Source organism: Metarhizium acridum (genome assembly GCF_019434415.1).
Source record: "Metarhizium acridum strain ARSEF 324 chromosome Unknown scaffold_1, whole genome shotgun sequence".
Classification (NCBI taxonomy): domain Eukaryota; kingdom Fungi; phylum Ascomycota; class Sordariomycetes; order Hypocreales; family Clavicipitaceae; genus Metarhizium; species Metarhizium acridum.
The window spans coordinates 3,730,431-3,747,923 of record NW_027094015.1 but is presented as its reverse complement, the minus strand read 5'-3'; the positions used below and the strand labels follow the sequence as shown (position 1 = coordinate 3,747,923).

Sequence of the window (17,493 nt, the reverse complement as noted above, 5' to 3'; positions counted from 1 at the left end):
TGATTGTGCTAGCATTATTAATCGTGCCCGCTCCACTATTTTAGGCGTCTCGTTTTACTCACCACCTAAAGGTAGTACTTAATAGTAAGGTAGGTTACCTATTAAAGCGGGTTAATTTTTTAATATTAACGCGTTAACCTATAAAAATAGCTATAATTAGCGTTTAAAAGGTAAAAAGTAAAGTTAAATTACATGTTATTAAAGCTCTTTAATTTATTAATAAAAATTTAAGTATAAAACTTTAAGTTATAACTTAAAAATTTAACGTGTTTTATAATAGGCTTTAATAATAGAATAATAATATTCTTATTAAAAAAGGCTATTTAATAATAAATATAAAGCTTTTATAAGAAGAGAAAGTTACTTTATATAATTATATTAATTACCTTAATAAAATTAACTTTATTATTTAAGTTAAATTTATTATAAATATTATAAATTATATTTTAAAAGAAAGAGTATTATTAATAGCTTTACTTAAGTTAATTAAACTATAATAAACTTTACGCTTTATTTAATAATATTAATATTATAAGTATCTTTAAAAGAAGCTTAATTTAAATTATAAGGCTTTTAAAAATATTAAGAGAACTCTTTTTTATTTTGATACTCTTTAAGCTATTATTTAATAGTATAAAATCTCTTTTAATAATATTTAAAATATAAATAAAATTAGCTTTTATATTAAAATTAATTAAGATTATTTAATTATTATAAAATAAAAAAAGTATATTTATTTTTAATATTAAAAAATAAGAAGATTATAATAATAATAAAAAGTATTTTTATAATAAGCTTAATTATTCTTATTTTTCTTATTCTTTTAAAGTAAAAATATATAAAATTAGAATATTATATAAAAGAGCTTAAAGCTAATATAAAAATAATAGTCTCTTTAATTAACTTTATAAATAATAAAATTAAGCTTATTTAAATATAGTATTTTTAAGAATTTATAAAGTTAATTAATAAATATTACCTTTTAATTTTAAATAGCTATAAATTATATTATATAATTAAATTTATTAAATACTATAAAAAATATAATATAATACCCTTTATATTACCCTTATATCTTATATATATTCTTTAACCTCTTAATATTATAGTATTTTAATTATTAAAGTATTATTATATAAAGGTATTAAATATTATTATTTAAGATAGCGTTTTAAATATTATAAAGATTAAATTTTTTAATTATTTTTAAGATATATAAAAATAAGCTTTTAAGACCTTTATTATTTTATTAACCTTTTAAAAAACTAGAATTTCGTTTTATAACTTAAAGCTTATAATTAAAGCTCTTTTATAATAAGCTATAATTTATATATTATTATTATTATTAGTATTATATTATAGCTCTTTTAATTTTAAGACTCTTATAACCTTATAATAAATAAATAAGGTTATTAATAAGCTAAAAAAGGTCTTAAAATATAATATATCTCTTAAACCTAATTTTATATATAATATTAATCGCTTTATTTATAGCTCTTTTATTATAACTATTAAGCTTATATAAATAAAAAGAGACTTTAAGTATATTAAAGTAGCTTAATTATTATTATAATAATATAAAGCTATTAAAAATTATATATTATAAACTAATAGTATTCTTTTTATAATTAACGCACGTAAAATAATTTAATAAAAAGCTATTAATAGTATTACTTATACTTATTAGGTAATTAAAGTAATTAAGAAAAAGCGTTATAATTAAGCTAAATAAGCGTTTTTTTAAAGCTATTAAAAAGGTATATTAATAATATTAAAATTTTATATTAAAATTATTAGAAATTTAAGATAAAAAGAGTGTATATTATATATAAAGAGATTAATTTAATTATTAGATTAAAAATTAACTCGCCTTAATAGGTAACTTACTTTACTATTAAGCACTACCTTTAGGTGGTAAGTGAAACGAGACGCCTAAAATAGTGGGGCGGGCATAATTACGCATTATGGCGGCCTTGCTTTGAGTTGTTAATCCCGTCTCCTCAAACTCGGTGCATCCGTCCCGCTGGCGGGAAAGTGCCACCTACTTCCTCTTCGTCAACTCTGCTCATAACCCGTGTCCGGGTTTTAGACGCAGCCTCTGGTCTGCTTTTGTCCGTTCATTGTCCAATGCCCGAGAACGACAAAGTGCTCGGCCCTTCGCTACAGCAATGTCCGCCTTTACCTGCTTATTGACGCTGGGCCTGCCTTGGTTTTCCCGTTCTGCTTGGTGGCTTGCAGCTTTTCCCGCGAAAGGACAGCCGTATACATATTGATCTTCCATATGAGACTTTGGGTCAAATGCATGCAGCTACTTTGGCTGTTGTTTTGATTCCTTTGGAGCTCTCGCAGTCCCTCAAATCCCTCAAGCTCGGCACCTCGTCAACCTGTCCACGAAATAGCGCGGCAGCGTATGCCGTCAATGCCATCCCATCAACGTCATCTAGTCTATTATTAGCATCACGTTTCATCCACTTTGCAAACCTCACTCTGGGCTAGTCCATCTTCAATAGCCTACTCCGCACCTTCGGACGCAATATTGCTCCAGTTCTTGCCGTCGCTGGCTTTGCAGCTCGTTCCGTGGGTGGTGAGAGATGTTCTTGTAATAATAGATCTATGGTTATGGCATGACGGTTAGTAGTAACTCCTCAACATTACCCCATGACGAGAAGGAACGCAAGTGAATGAATATTCACCCCGCCCGATCAAATATCATTCGACGTGTCTCAGGTGCTTCAAACTTCCCTCCAAGTCTTTTGCTGTACTTATTGAATCGCCGCGCAAGGTTGAGCACAAGCCTCCTCTGAAAACAGTGAGAACCCATATCTTCTCTATATATAAGATACCCAGCCTAAACCTCTTATATAGAGGAAGAGAGATAACACTGGAGCACGAGTATATTACAAGATAACAATCTCCAGCCCAACTGTACTTCATATGCGCCCAACGCTGACCGTGACTAGCGCACCACGTTGCACCATATCCGTATCCCAGTCATTTAAACGCATCTCCGGAATCTCCAATTCCAAAACCGCAAAATTCCCCAAGCCAAGAACAAACTTGATTAGCCCTAAGAAACCGATCCGGCGGCGCTGCTGCTGTGTCTTGCACGCTTGCGGCCGCTCGTGGTAGCAGGGTGCATCTTGTCAATTCGTTCGCGCCTGAGCTTGTCGTCCAGAACGCGGGCTGTGAACAATGTGTTAGCAAATCCACTAAGCGCCGCGTCTGCCACAAAGCAGTACTGGGGCCAGGAAACAAAGGGCGAGAGAATTAGAGAAAGAAAGAAAGAAAAAACGTACTCAGAACGTCATAACCAAATTGAGGAAACTCCAAGCACAAGGACTTGAATTCGTTCTCCGCCTCGGCACGCAGGGTATGCGACCTCGTGGCCCAGAAGCTTGCGATTGGCGCGCGAACCTTTGTATCGTCGTTGGTAGTGTGCGCATACACATATCTCGCGTACTCAATCTCGCCCTTGGCCGTAGAATCGATGCAGTGAATCTTGCTCGACGAGAGCTTCTTCAACTCGGGCACGCCAAATTTCTCAGCGAGCGTGTACACCCGCGCGTGCTTAAGCAAGTGTACGCCTGTATCGTCAACCTTTGGCATTTCAGGGTCGACTTCGAGAACGCGCTGCCCGGGAATCTTTCTTGGGAAGTATTCGCCCGTGTAGAGGAATTCGAGGAACGAGCCGACGGCGAGCGTGTCTTCGGAGAGTTCAATTTGCCGCGGCTAACCCAGTGTCAGCTGCAACTTGACGCGGCATCGCTGCGGAAAGAGGGAGGAGGCAATTGAGTACACGTACGCTGCCGTCGTCCACAAACCTTTGGCACAGGTCCTGGAAGTAAGGGCTTTTGCAGAGCAATGCCTGATGCGCGGTGAGGAGGGTTTGGTTCTCGTCTGAGCCAACGACGAGTGTGACCACGGGCGACGACAAATATGACATGAAGGACGTCCTGGGAGGCTCCTCGTCTTTGCTGGTCGTTTCTTCAACTTCCGGCCCCCGTGTGGCCTCGTGCTCCTCCGTCATTTCGACGTCGCCGGGTTGTTGGGTCGACGTTGTGTCCTCGGGCACTTGCTCAACGTCGTCTTGTGCTACGGAAGGCGGCATTGTGGCGATTGCGATGCGAATTGGCGAGCGCGGTGCGGCGATTGGGGCGAGCTATGGGTGGTATGGTGATGATGAGGTGAACAGGCTGCTGGTGGTTGAGAATGCTTGCCACGCCACCAGAGCTCACTACCTGACCTGAGCGTGTCGTGGCCACCAACCTGGGCCCACTTATTACCAATTTAATTAACATCCAGCCAATCATTATTTAGCTTTAAAAGTATTAGGGCCAGTAGCACCAGAATAGCAATTTTATTAGTAGCCCCAATAGCAAAAGCCAGGTTCGGTCGGCGTGCGAGCAATAATCGTGCCCGCCCCACTATTTTAGGCGTCTCGTTTTACTTACTACCTAAAGGTAGTGCTTAATAGTAAGGTAAGCTACCTATTAAGGCGAGTTAATTTTTAATTAAATAATTAAATTAACCTCTTTATATATAATATACACTCTTTTTATCCTAAATTTTTAATAATTTTAATATAAAATTTTAACGCTATTAATATATCTTTTTAATAGCTTTAAAAAACGCTTATTTAACTTAATTATAGCGCTTTTTCTTAATTATCTTAATTACCTAATAAGTATAAGTAACGCTATTAATAGCCTTTTATTTAATTATTTTATATACGTTAATTATAAAAAGAATATTATTAGTTTATAATATATAATTTTTAATAGCTTTACGTTATTATAATAGTAATTAAGCTACTTTAATACGCTTAAGGTCTCTTTTTATTTATATAAGCTTAATAATTATAATAAAAGAGCTATAAATAAAGCAATTAATATTATATATAAAATTAATTTTAAAAGATATATTATATTTTAAAACCTTCTTTAACTTATTAATAATTTTATTTATTTACTATAAGATTATAAGGGTCTTAAAATTAAAAGAGCTATAATATAATATTAATAGTAATAATAATATATAAATTATAGCTTATTATAAAAGAGCTTTAATTATAAGCTTTAAATTATAAAGCAAAATTCTAGTTTTTTAAAAGGCTAATAAAATAATAAAGATTTTAAAAGCTTATTTTTATATATCTTAAATATAATTAAGGAATTTAATCTTTATAATATTTAAAATATTATCTTAAATAATAATATTTAATACCTTTATATAATAATACTTTAATAATTAAAATATTATAATATTAAGAGATTAAAAAATATATATAAGATATAAGAGTAATATAAAGGGTATTATATTATATTTCTTATAATATTTAATAAATTTAATTATATAATATAATTATAGCTATTTAGAATTAAAAGGTAATATTTATTAATTAACTTTATAAATTCCTAAAAATATTATATTTAAGTAAGCTTAATTTTATTATTTATAAAGCTAATTAAAAAGACTATTATTTTTATATTAGCTTTAAGCTCTTTTATATAATATTATAATTTTATATATTTTTACTTTAAAAGAATAAGAAAGATAAAAATAATTAAGCTTATTATAAAAATACTTTTTATTATTATTATAATTTTCTTATTTTTTAATATTAAAAATAAATATACTTTTTTTTATTTTATAATAATTAAATAATCTTAATTAATTTTAATATAAAAGCTAATTTTATTTATATTTTAAATATTATTAAAAGAGATTTTATATTATTAAATAATAGCTTAAAGAGTATTAAAATAAAAAAGAGTTCTCTTAATATTTTTAAAAGCCTTATAATTTAAATTAAGCTTCTTTTAAAGGTACTTATAATATTAATATTATTAAATAAAGTATAAAGTTTATTATAATTTAATTAACTTAAGTAAAGCTATTAATAATACTCTCTCTTTTAAAATATAATTTATAATATTTATAATAAATTTAACTTAAATAATAAAGTTAATCTTATTAAAGTAATTAATATAATTATATAAAGTAACTTTCTCTTCTTATAAAAGCTTTATATTTACTATTAAATAATCTTTTTTAATAAATACTATTATTCTATTATTAAAGCCTATTATAAGACACGTTAAATTTTTAGGTTATAACTTAAAGTTTTACACTTAAATTTTTATTAATAAATTAAAGAGCCTTAATAACGCGTAATTTAACTTTACTTTTTACCTTTTAAACGCTAATTATAGCTATTTTTATAGGTTAATACGTTAATATTAAAAAATTAACTCGCTTTAATAGATAACTTGCCTTACTATTAAGTATTACCTTTAAATAGTAAGTGAAACGAGACGCCTAAAATAGTGGGGCGAGCACGATTAATTAACCGGGTTAATTATTTTGGTTTCGAGCCCTTCGCTGCAGCTATGCTCGTGGACGTGCACGTTAACCCGGCAACACCTTAGGAGTTAGCTACCCTAAACGCAAAATGTTGCTCAATTTTATCATGACGCAATAAATGCTTAGGGGTCCAAAATAGATTGCTGTGCCCGCCTAGGTGAGTCCTAGAGGAGTTTGAGACTCTTTGTACCTTGATTCTCAAACCGTTTCTACAGAACAGAATGTGTCGAGACGGTTAACTGTTCTCGGCTCAGCACCTGGGAAATAGAGCCAATCCATGCTGCATCGAGGTGAGAACGACGGCTCCTAAACTGTTTTGAGCCACGAATACACGCAGGATATATGATTGAATTCCTAGAGCATGAGCGACTGGTACACGAGTGCAAAGTTTTTGTCATTCCCATACCTGCGGGTTGGACGCCGAATGCCCTTTTTGACGCCACTTTTCAAAATCGAATCATCGTTCTTAGGAATAAGGCAGGCTCACGACCGAAGCGAGAGCAACCATCGCTAGCTGGCTGTATCCGAGAAGACCCTCCAGAGGCTCTTATGACTCCGTGTAGATGCAGGAATCACACAAAAGGCTCTTGATAGTGATTTCATGGTCGGTGCCCAAGTAAGAACCATCTTCGGGTAAAGATCAAATGCAAAAAAGCACCAGTTGACACCACGACGGCAAGCCATCCGCCAATGAACCTTGCAGAAGCAGCATCCAATCACTCACGACCACCCTTCCATCAGCGGCTTCACTAGCGCATCGTATTTTGGATCTGGGGCTTGCATCAGACTTTCGTCGCGACGAATCTCGTCGTTGTCGTGCGGCTTGTACCCGGGAGCCTCGGTTGGTGGCTGGCCCAAGTGACATGCAACCCGGGACGACATCATACACGCATCTCAACGCCATTACAAACTGCCCTGTAGCTGTCTACCCTGAGATCCGCGTGTCGATACATCCAACAACATCTCCAGGGAGTCGAGGTCAGCCAGCGCGCAGAGGACGCGCACCGAAACTTACATCCAGCGCCAAATGAAGCTTATTCAAACAGATCGGGCGAACCCCCTCACACTGGGAATCTCACCAACCGGTGGTGCCGACCGGAGAATGGTTCCTCGAATCGCAGCCCAAGGGCTTGATCCGCCCGCAGTTCCTTGACTGCGAGTGGCTTCACCGTGTTGGCCCTGGGGACATATATTGGGTTGCTCACGCCTTTTGCCCAATGTTCCCGGACTCTCTCCCGAGCAAGACGGTCGTTATTCCCTCTGTAGACGCCCCTATTTCAGACCAAAAACAAAAAAAATGAAGAATTCCATCATTATCAGCCTGGCGGCTCTTGGCTCACTCGCAGCTGCGTCAGAGGAGCCCTGTCTCTCGTTGACGACCAAGTTCCCAAGCTGCGTGGTTCGCCTCCCATGTTTGCCCGCCAATGCTTGCCCATAAACTAACCGTCAGGCCGTGTAGTTGTCCTGCGCAAGAGAAGCAGCTTCCAAAGCAGGGTGTACAAACACTGCCGACCTCGAATGTTGGTGGTGCCCTCTGATGGACTCGTGTTGTCGCGGACGCTGACTGCCCCTTGTCACCAGGCCAATGCAATCCCGAATCGTACACTGCCATCCAGTCGCTTGCTTTTGGATGCGCCGCCACGTGCAGCGCATCTGATATTCCCGCGGGACTCAGAGCCGGAGTCTCCCTATGTGCGTGTGTCGCCTCGCACGAAGCCACGGCCACGGCCACGTCCGAGTCCGGCACCGAGACTTCGGGCACCGAGACCGAGACCTCCGGGACGCCGCGTACCGGTGCTCTTACGAGCGAGATAACGGGAACCAGAACCTCGACTGGAACCAAGACTGGTACCGCGTCCGAAGAGACAACCACTACCGGCACCGAGACCGAAACCTCGACTACTACCGAGGAGACTACTACCGAGGCGACTACTACCGAGGCGGCTACTACCGAGGCGACTACTACCGAGGAGACTACTACCGAGGCGACTACTACTGGAGCAACGGCAACAACGGCAACAACGGCAACAACACCAACTACTGCTACTCCAACTACTACTACCGCCGGGGCTGGAATTCTCCAGGTTTCAGTCGCTGTCGTTGCTGGAGCTATCCTGGTGGCCGCTGTTGCACTGTAAACGAAATATGGGGTTTGCAGTTTGGATTATTCATTTGCCAGGGCAAGATTGAGTGCCGGCCCAGAATTACATTTTATTTCATCACGGTCGTATAATTGGATCATAAAATTCCTTGGCTTTTATGTAATATTAATGATAAGAATAATAATAATAATACATTGCGCATGTGATGGACCTGTCTCAGCCTGTCTAATCCTATATTCGAGACCAACACGACATTGTGTCGGTGAGAACAGATCCCCTCCAGATCAAATTCGTTGAGCTCGTAGGATGTGAATCACCGCAAATGGCCTGCTCATCGGCTGCTTCCAGCAGTTCCCCAGCGTCTGGTGAATGTTTATTCGGCATCCTTGAAGATTTCCAGCGGGATGTCGTAGATGGCGCCAAGCGGTAGCAAGCTTGGCGGAGCCGAGCGTCGTTAAACTCTGCAAAAGAGTCATGGTTGAGGTTATCCGCCCAAAGCCACAACTGGCTGGCATCTCCAAGCCCAGAGTCTGCCAACAGCGACAACTCCCCATCCCAGTCAAATCCCGTGGCCGGATCGACCACCTGGGCAGCGCCCGATTCAGCTCCCGGATTCCGATGCTGGCCCATGTTGTCATCGCCTGGCTGCAGACCTTTTTGTGCGTCTCCTGGGGGAGCAGGTCGTTGCACATGGCGCTCAAATACTAGTTCCCCCTTGTCAGCAACGAGCCTCAAATTCTCCCTTTTCATTTAGGAAAAAAATAAAGACGGGAATCACCACCTTCTTGTAAGGGATCTAGCACCCCCGTGCCGCCTCTTCCGCCAACAACAAGAGACTGACCCCCTGTTATCAGCTGATTTTCAGCCTGCAGAATAACCGCAACTAGGCCTTCCAGAATCTTGACGCACTGGGCCGAAACGAGGTGCTGCGCCGACGAGTTGTCGTGGCAAATCCGGATGATGTGATATGCCCGTCTTGGCCCTCTGGCTGACCTTGGACATGGGCTGGAACAGACAAATCGCACACAGGACCACGCCGGCGGTGAAGAGCGTGATACCAATGTGCATGTTCGCATGGGTCCTTTGACACTCCCGCAGCACATGCGCGTATTTGTGCAAGTCTGACGTCCGGATAGCAGCTTCGAATAGCTGCCGGTGAGAAAAGGGGCTCGAGATGCTTGTCGCGTCGACTCTGCTGGCGTCATCGGCCACACGGAACGCCGCGCTGCGGTGTAGGATGATTTTGAGATTGTCATATGCCAGCTGCAGAGACAGAGCCTGCATCTGAAGCAGTGATGTCTGCCGGGAGGTGGTTGCGTAGGACTCGATTCTCAGTCTGTCGGGCAGCTTCTCGCGCCACTGGATCAGCTGGCAGGGACGGGTTTGGTCGCACTGGGTTAGGGGTTAGTCGGGAGAAACATTGAAGCATATCGTGATTCGGCACATACTCCCAGCTTGCGCCTTCGACATCTCACACAGGGCGCCTCCGCGGAGCGTTCATTGGTGAAGTCGGTGCAGCGCAGCTCCGACGGAGCTTCGATGTCCCAAGGCTGTAGTTACAAGGATGTGTGCTTCCGTCGGACGGGGGGTTCTAGTCCCCGTCACCTCCAGCCCTGTGCCAAGATAAAGTTTGGCCGTGAATGTCAGTGCCACTTCATCTCCGCCGCCGATCTTGCCGCTCCACTGCCATTCCTCACGGCCGCCCCAGGGAACAGCACATGGCACCGAGTACAGGGGTTACGGAGCACCGAGGATTACATCACCATTCTATTTCCATGCCCGTGGGACCGGCCACGGCGTGGCGTGCTCAAGTGGAACCCGCACCAAAAACCGAAATCCTTCAATCCTTCAACCGCGCCTCACCTCTGTTATCACCACTCCCCCCAAAACCATCAAAAACCGTCAAAAATGACGCTCTCCTCCACGAGCAACGAAACGCCCTCGCAAGACAACACTGCCGCCGCCGATGCAGCGCGGACCGCCAAAGTCCACGCCCTAACACAGAGCCTGCTCTCCAAATCGCCCATCTACGGCCTCATCCTCTCCGACATCCAGCTCACCGCCGTCGCCGCCGGCACCGTCACGCTCCGGCTCACGCTCTCGGCCACCCACCTCAACAGCAAGGGCGGCCTCCACGGCGCCGTCAGCGCCACCATAGTCGACTTCGTCACCGGGCTGGCCATTTGCTCACACGACCTGCGCGAAAAGACGGGCGCCTCGGTCGACATGCACCTCATGTTCCTGTCGACCGCCGCCGCCGGCGACACGGTGCTCATCCGCAGCACCGCCGAGCGCGTAGGCGGCAGTCTGGCCTTTGTGAGCATCGCCATCAACAAGCTGGAAGAGGACGGCTCCGAGACCCCAGTCACCCTGGCCCGGCATTCCAAATACGTCCGGGGCACAAAGGAGCCGTGACAGCTTGGAACTTGTTTACACTGCGTCTTTTTATTGTTGTTTCTATAGAAAAAGATGGGGGCTTACATGGCGGTATATTTTAGACCAAAAAAAAAGAAAAGAAATCAACATTTTCTACCCGAATGCGGTTGCGGTTGTGTCGTCCTGGAACATGTTGCGCACGATTTCGTCAATGTTGCTGGAACTCTCGTCGGGGAAGCAATTTGCAAACGAGTCGTTGCCGAGGAAGTCGTCGAAGAAGGCGCTCGGCTCAATCATGGGCGTGTATGCCCTTGCGTCCGTGGCCAAGTCCACGTCTGATAGCGAGATGGGGGTGGTGGTCGCCGCGGTCTGGTGCTGAACCGTGGCGCGTCCGCGTCGTCTGCTGGACTCTCGTGCTGGTGTTGGGGCGTCGGGCGCGAGGAGGTCCTTGATGGTGGAGCGGCCGAGCTCGTCGAGGATGTCGCGGCAGCGCCGTGCCCCCGACCAGTGCTCGCCCGTGGCGGAGAGGATGCTGGACGAGATGCTGAGGTCGCTCATGAGCTCGGGTATGTCTGTCTGGTGGCGGAGATCCGGCACCATTTTGACGCAGTACAGGATGCTCAGCGTGCTCAGGACCACGGCGTGAAAGGTCAGCCAGCTGTGGATGAGGGTGCTTCGGACGTAGAGCTTGTTGAGGAGCTTGAGCGACTCCCGCGCGCTGGAATGGCACTTTTCCAAGGCCTCCCTTGTCGGCCTCGGGATGGCAGGGCTCGGCCGCAGGAGCACCATGCGCAACGTATGGCCCTGGATGCGACAGACCGTCTCCAGGTGTTGCGTGGCGGGCGTGCCGTCGCCCGTGGGAATGTGCTCCTCCCACTGATTGATCTGCTCTAGCATGCTGGCTTGCCACTCGTAAATGTCAATCACGGCTGGGTATGCGTAGACGGGCGTCTGTCGGACCACGCTGTTTGCGACGTACTTGATTTCCGAGTTGAGTTTGGCCAGCCGGAAGAGGTGAATCGAGTACGCAATGGGTTTGAAGGCCGAGCTGTGAGAGTGAGGAGTGCCGGCTGTCATGATGTCCATGTCGTCGAGGATGCGCGGCAACCTCAGGTCGCACGCTTCGTCTCGTAGTCCGATGGGACGACCCATGGTCGTGGCGATGATTCGGTCCATCATAAAGACCACCCAGAAGATCCTTGTTCTCATTTCTTGCTCGAGCAGCGAGATTCCCGCTTGCGTGGTGACGTCGCGCTGGAGGCCCAAGTCAACTGCCGCTGCTATGGCCTGATAGTTTAGATGCCAGATATTCACCCTGACGTGCGGATTGTGCAGCGTAAAGATGAGGAGCAGCAATAGGCACTGCAGACCCTGCAGCGAGTTTTCCACATTGATCCGATCAAAGTACCTCAACGCCGAGAGGCCATACCTCTCACATGGCAGGATTGCCTTTAGCCTCTGCGATACCACCAGACTCCCCAGCGCCATCACCATGTACACCTGGAAGCAGGCCGGCGGATCATCGTACTGCAGGGTGTACATCTTGTCCAGGACCTTGTTGAAGGTCGGCCGGTGCAAAACGGGATACATGGTATGGAGGCTTTCGAAGAAGGCATCGCAGATTTGGTCTGCAATCTCCCTCGCCGGCAGACTGGCAGCGCTTTGCACCGTCTCAATAAGATCCGTCGGAAACACCATGTCTCGGCTGCCGGAAATGCCTGGCGAGGAACCCTTGGTGAGCATGACTCTGGCGAGAAAATATCCGCTCGAGGGGCCAATGTAGCGCGGATCCTGGCTGCCCCCCAAGGACACAAGACCAATTTCATGTGATGAAGCTGTCCTGGATTCATTTTGCCCCGGATTTGAGGCGACGGGCTCGACTTGTGCAACAACCGATGTTGACTCGCCGTTCAAGACGGTCTTGAGGTTCTCACAATTCGGCCCCTGGCTCAGATCAACATAGGGGCATTTTTCGTGAATGATGCTTTCCAGCCACTTGACACGGTCCTTCAGGTTTGTAATGTACCTGAGCCCATGTTAGTTAGCTAGGAAGTGAAAGGCTCCGGGAGGCCAACTGATGAGATGCGGGAATGTCGTACGCTCTTGGAAAGTCTTTTAGTCGGGCACTCTCACCATCCACACACTCCGACCCCGTGTTCCGGCAATGCTTACACTGAGGAAGTTCCCCATCGCACTTTGAAGCTGTTTGTTAGCCCGCACTCACTTCCACCCGGTGCCAAAGCCAGCCGCCCACCTTGATCTTGCGACGTTGACATCGCAGACAAGCCAGCCGCAAACGCGGATTGCGAGCCTGTCGTCTTGTAGACGCCCTGACTGGGCTCGCTGTATGACTTTCCGACTCAGACATTGGTGCTTGGGTTACATTTCTCTCGAAACTGTTGACTGGGCGAGCGGAAGAGTCAGGGCGGTAAAAGGCCGATGAGGGAGCTGCACGGACAAAGTCCGCATAATGACGACTGGGCGGGGCGGAAAATTCCCGCTCCATGGGATTCTACTCGACGACGCCGAGATGATCCAACCGTTGATTCCCAGCACTTGTGTAGCTGGCCTACGAATGAATGCATCATTCAAATTCTTTACTCGGATTATACAAGATGGCATCGGCTGAGGACAGCGTCACAAAACATGTAACCCCATCAGAAGCGCGACGCCTAGTGGAAGACATCCTCACAGGGAACGGGGTGTCTGGAGAGAATGCAACCATTATTGCAAAATGTCTTATTGAAGCTGACCTCCGTGGCGTCGACACACACGGCATGAACCGGATCCCTTCGTACATGGAACGCATCCGCCAAGGGGTACTCAATGCCGCGGCCCAACCAAGCATCAACCAGGTCACGCCGGCCGTGGCACAAGTCGACGGCCACAACGGCTTCGGCTTCGTGTCGACGCACGTTGCCATGGGCGCCGCCGTTGAATCAGCCAAGATGTACGGCATTGGAATGGCGAGCGTCAAGCACTCCAACCACTTTGGCATGTCGGCCTGGGTGGTCCAGCAGGCCCTCGACGCAGGCATGATGAGCCTGGTGTTTACAAACTCGAGCCCTGCGCTCCCGCCGTTTGGCGGCAGAAGCAAACTCCTGGGCGTCTCGCCGATTGCGTGCGGAGCACCCGGTGACCCAGACTTTATCCTCGACATGGCCCCCTCGGTGGCGGCCCGGGGCAAAATATACAAGGCAAAGCGTCGGGGGGAAAGGATCCCGCCGGACTGGGCGCTCGACGCCGAGGGAAGGCCGACAGACGACCCCGGGGCGGCGCTGGGGGGCGTCATGCTGCCCATGGGAGGACCAAAAGGCTCGGCCTTGTCCATCATGATGGACGTCTTTTCGGGAGTCTTGTCCGGCTCGGCATTTGCAGGGCATGTCACGGGCCCGTATGACCCGTCCAAGCCAGCGGACGTCGGGCACTTCCTGGTCGCCGTCAAACCGGATCTGTTCATGAGCCTGGACGAGTTTAGGGGCCGGATGAAGTACTTGTATGAGAGGGTCGTGGGGGCGGAAAAGGCGGCGGGCGTGGACAGAATCTACTTTCCCGGAGAGATTGAGCAGCGTACGCAGGTGGAGAGGGAGAGGACGGGAATCCCGTTGGTGCAGGCTGAGATTGACGCCTTGAATTCCGAGGCGGACAGGGTGTCTGCGAACCCGCTTGTGTTTATGGATGAGTAGAGGTGGCTGGCGGTATTGGCAAATCATGCAGGGCCAGTAGGTAGCCGCCATGTCTACGTATGAAGATATGGAGACGCGTCATTTCAAAGAGTACAAAGTTGTGATGTTTGCTGCACCCTAAATCTGGGTTTACGTTGGAAGCAAGTGTTGTAGAATCATTTCAAATGGCACAAGTCATCATATATACATGTATATAATTGCAACCTGAATCTGGTTTTACATTGCAGGCACGCATTGTAAAAAATCCCCAATGGGACAGAACAAGGCTTGGCTTTTTTTTTTTACGACCCCGTGACACGCAGAAACATGAGATGAGCACCATACAAGATGCAAGGTGTTTTCTCACCACACGTCTTGTATCTCACGGGCATGGGCGGTCAACCCCGGCCCCAACTTCGGCGCCGGCCAAACGCCGCAGCGGGTCCGGGCAACGGAGCAACGCCGCGGCACCAAATAACCAAACGGGCGATTTATACCACCCGCCATTGGCGCCATTGCCTTGGTCGCCAGTGCATATCAACAAGCCAAAAGAAAAAAAAACGGTGCTCGTTCATATTGGTAAGGCTGCTTATCCAACTCCCCACCCCCAGCTCCATGCCTAACAAGTGAGCAGTCCTGTTCAAGTTCAAAGCCAATGTCTCATCGGAGCACAAGGAGGCCTTTGCCACGGAGCTCAAGCGGCTCCGGGACCTGCCAAGCGTCCTGAACAAACGGCTGGTGGTGGGCGGCCCTTCCGTCACGGATCCCGTTGAGCGGAGCCGAGGCTATCACTTGGCCCTGGTGAGCTATCACGGGAGCAAGGAGGCTTTAGCAGAGTTTTTTTTTTTTAAAACGAATTGAGGGGACGGCTTTAAATCGCTAACATGCGTTTGCAGATACCAAGCGAGTGACGAGCATCACAGGCAAGACGGCATGGCTGACTCAATGCTGGGATGTATGAGCTGACGATAGCAGGGTGACCAGCACGTACTTGTGGCCGTTTAACGAAGAGGTCACGCGCTTCGACTTTGAAATATGGACGCCGAGGACGAGCAGTGGATGGTTGGGGGGGGGGGGGTTGTTCTTCTAATGTACGAATGTCGTGTTGAAAAAAAAAAAAAAATAATAATTAAAACTGACGATTAAAAAATAAAATAAAAAAGGGACGCCAATCACATAACTTCGTCGGCCAAAGAGCGTTCGTCGGCCAAAGAGCGGCCAATGTCATCTTGCCCTTTGGCAAGCCCGCCGCGCCATTTGATGTGACGGCTCGTCTGGCCGATACCACGCCAGTATCAGCCGGGCCGCGTCGAGCTTTACGTACGATGAATTCGGCAGCCTGTTATCTGATCTACACACACACACACCAGTTGACACGAGCCCACATGCAGCCCGCCACCGGCCCCTTCCGAAACACTCTCAATGTTCACGCCAAGGCAAAATGCATCCTTGAAGTCTCCCCTGTCCCCATCAATGCTTCCCCACACCGGCGAGATAAGACATCCCCCGCCCACGAGGCTAATCTCGACTTCATTTGCAACAAATGGACCAAGTCGGCCACGGCATCTGCGCCATGCCCAACATCTACAATGGCGCATTCTAGCTCGAGGCATGAGCCGCGCGTGGCGTCTGGTGCACATACACTATAACTTGTTCAACGGCGCGCAGCCCATTCCCCTCGTTTCCGCTCCTCCACACCACGAGTACGCATCATGAAGCTCACGCTCCCCCCCAAGCCGAGCTTCCTCTCGGGCGTGCCCTCCAACGCCATCGCCGTCGTGGCCCTCCTCGCGGCCGTCAACCTCGTCGTCTGGGCCAGCATCGCCGTCGTGCTGCACTACCACCCGGCGCTGATATCCGCCGCCGCGCTCTCCTACACGCTCGGCCTCCGCCACGCCCTCGACGCAGACCACATCTCGGCCATTGACCTCATGACGCGCCGCCTCGTGAGCCTGGGCCAGCGTCCCGCCACCGTCGGCACCTTCTTCAGCCTGGGCCACTCGACCATCGTGATTGTGACGTGCGTCGTCGTCGCCGCCACCTCGGGCGCCCTGCGCGACCGCTTCGACGGCTTCACCCGCGTCGGCAACATTGTCGGCACCGCCGTCAGCGCGACCGTCCTCATCGTGCTGTGCGCCGCCAACGCCTGGATCCTGTACAGCCTCGTCAGCGCCCTCCGGCGGGAGCTGCGCCGCCGACGCGCCGCCGACAACCACCGCCTCGACGAGCCCGCCGTCCATCCCGACCACTTCCACGTCCACGGGGGAGGCGTGCTGGTCCGCGTCTTCAAGTTCCTCTTCAAGGCCGTCGACCGCCCGTGGAAAATGTACCCCCTGGGCGTGGTCTTTGGCCTGGGTTTCGACACGAGTTCCGAAGTGGCCATTCTGGGAATTGCCTCGCTTCAGGCCCTCAAGGGGACCAGCATCTGGCTTATTCTCATTTTCCCCATTCTCTTTACATGTAGGTATTTCCTTTCTTTTTTCTTTTCGGCGTGGGCTTTTGTTCGAACATCACTCCCAAGATATGGTTAAAAAAAAACTAACCCCAACAGCCGGCATGTGCCTAATCGACACGACCGACGGCGCCGCCATGGTCACCCTCTACAGCTCCAAGGCCTTCTCGAGAGACCTCGTCGCACTGCTGTACTACCAGATCGTGCTAAGTGGCATCACCGTCCTGGTATCGGCCTTCATCGGCATCGTTCAGCTCCTGTCGCTCATTCAAAACGTTGCCGAGCCAGAGGGCAGCTTTTGGGACAGCGTGGGTGCCATCGGAGATCACTTTGACATCATCGGCGGCAGCATATGCGGAGTCTTTCTGCTTGTTGGCATTACATCCATCCTTTTGTACGGCCCGTGGAGAAGACGCATCGACCGCCAGACCCAGGGACTCACCGTTGCTGAAGATGAAAGCGCCCACAGTTCCGAAGAGCCTGCATCGCCCTTTGGCCAACCTGAAGTCCTTCAGCCTGCTACGGCAAAATAATG

The 17,493-nt window shown here is 46.7% G+C and overlaps 7 protein-coding genes across 7 annotated transcripts; 4 read left to right on the top strand and 3 right to left on the bottom strand.

Moving 5' to 3' along the window:
* Positions 1-3,067: 3,067 nt before the first annotated feature.
* On the bottom strand, positions 3,068-4,108 carry J3458_001140 (uncharacterized protein; the record flags this gene model as incomplete). The annotated part of the gene is made up of 3 exons (XM_007811477.2): positions 3,068-3,183; positions 3,297-3,729; positions 3,803-4,108. 3 exons carry the CDS (start codon positions 4,106-4,108, stop codon positions 3,068-3,070), a joined length of 855 nt encoding a protein of 284 aa, XP_007809668.1.
* A 3,552-nt stretch (positions 4,109-7,660) lies between these two features.
* J3458_001139 (uncharacterized protein) lies at positions 7,661-8,501 on the top strand (the record flags this gene model as incomplete). The annotated part of the gene is made up of 4 exons (XM_066116559.1): positions 7,661-7,762; positions 7,823-7,883; positions 7,945-8,288; positions 8,349-8,501. 4 exons carry the CDS (start codon positions 7,661-7,663, stop codon positions 8,499-8,501), a joined length of 660 nt encoding a protein of 219 aa, XP_065978441.1.
* A 195-nt stretch (positions 8,502-8,696) lies between these two features.
* J3458_001138 (uncharacterized protein) lies at positions 8,697-9,721 on the bottom strand (the record flags this gene model as incomplete). The annotated part of the gene is made up of 2 exons (XM_066116558.1): positions 8,697-9,169; positions 9,247-9,721. 2 exons carry the CDS (start codon positions 9,719-9,721, stop codon positions 8,697-8,699), a joined length of 948 nt encoding a protein of 315 aa, XP_065978440.1.
* Positions 9,722-10,373: 652 nt separating this feature from the next.
* On the top strand, positions 10,374-10,880 carry J3458_001137 (uncharacterized protein; the record flags this gene model as incomplete). Its single annotated transcript, XM_007811474.2, has 1 exon — positions 10,374-10,880. The coding sequence occupies one exon, from the start codon at positions 10,374-10,376 to the stop codon at positions 10,878-10,880; it is 507 nt and encodes a 168-aa protein (XP_007809665.2).
* A 114-nt stretch (positions 10,881-10,994) lies between these two features.
* On the bottom strand, positions 10,995-13,347 carry J3458_001136 (uncharacterized protein; the record flags this gene model as incomplete). Its single annotated transcript, XM_066116557.1, has 3 exons — positions 10,995-12,867; positions 12,941-13,035; positions 13,096-13,347. The coding sequence occupies 3 exons, from the start codon at positions 13,345-13,347 to the stop codon at positions 10,995-10,997; spliced, it is 2,220 nt and encodes a 739-aa protein (XP_065978439.1).
* A 109-nt stretch (positions 13,348-13,456) lies between these two features.
* On the top strand, positions 13,457-14,527 carry J3458_001135 (uncharacterized protein; the record flags this gene model as incomplete). Its single annotated transcript, XM_007811472.2, has 1 exon — positions 13,457-14,527. The coding sequence occupies one exon, from the start codon at positions 13,457-13,459 to the stop codon at positions 14,525-14,527; it is 1,071 nt and encodes a 356-aa protein (XP_007809663.2).
* Positions 14,528-16,218: 1,691 nt separating this feature from the next.
* J3458_001134 (uncharacterized protein) lies at positions 16,219-17,491 on the top strand (the record flags this gene model as incomplete). The annotated part of the gene is made up of 2 exons (XM_007814450.2): positions 16,219-16,966; positions 17,058-17,491. 2 exons carry the CDS (start codon positions 16,219-16,221, stop codon positions 17,489-17,491), a joined length of 1,182 nt encoding a protein of 393 aa, XP_007812641.2.
* Between the last annotated feature and the right edge of the window lie 2 nt (positions 17,492-17,493).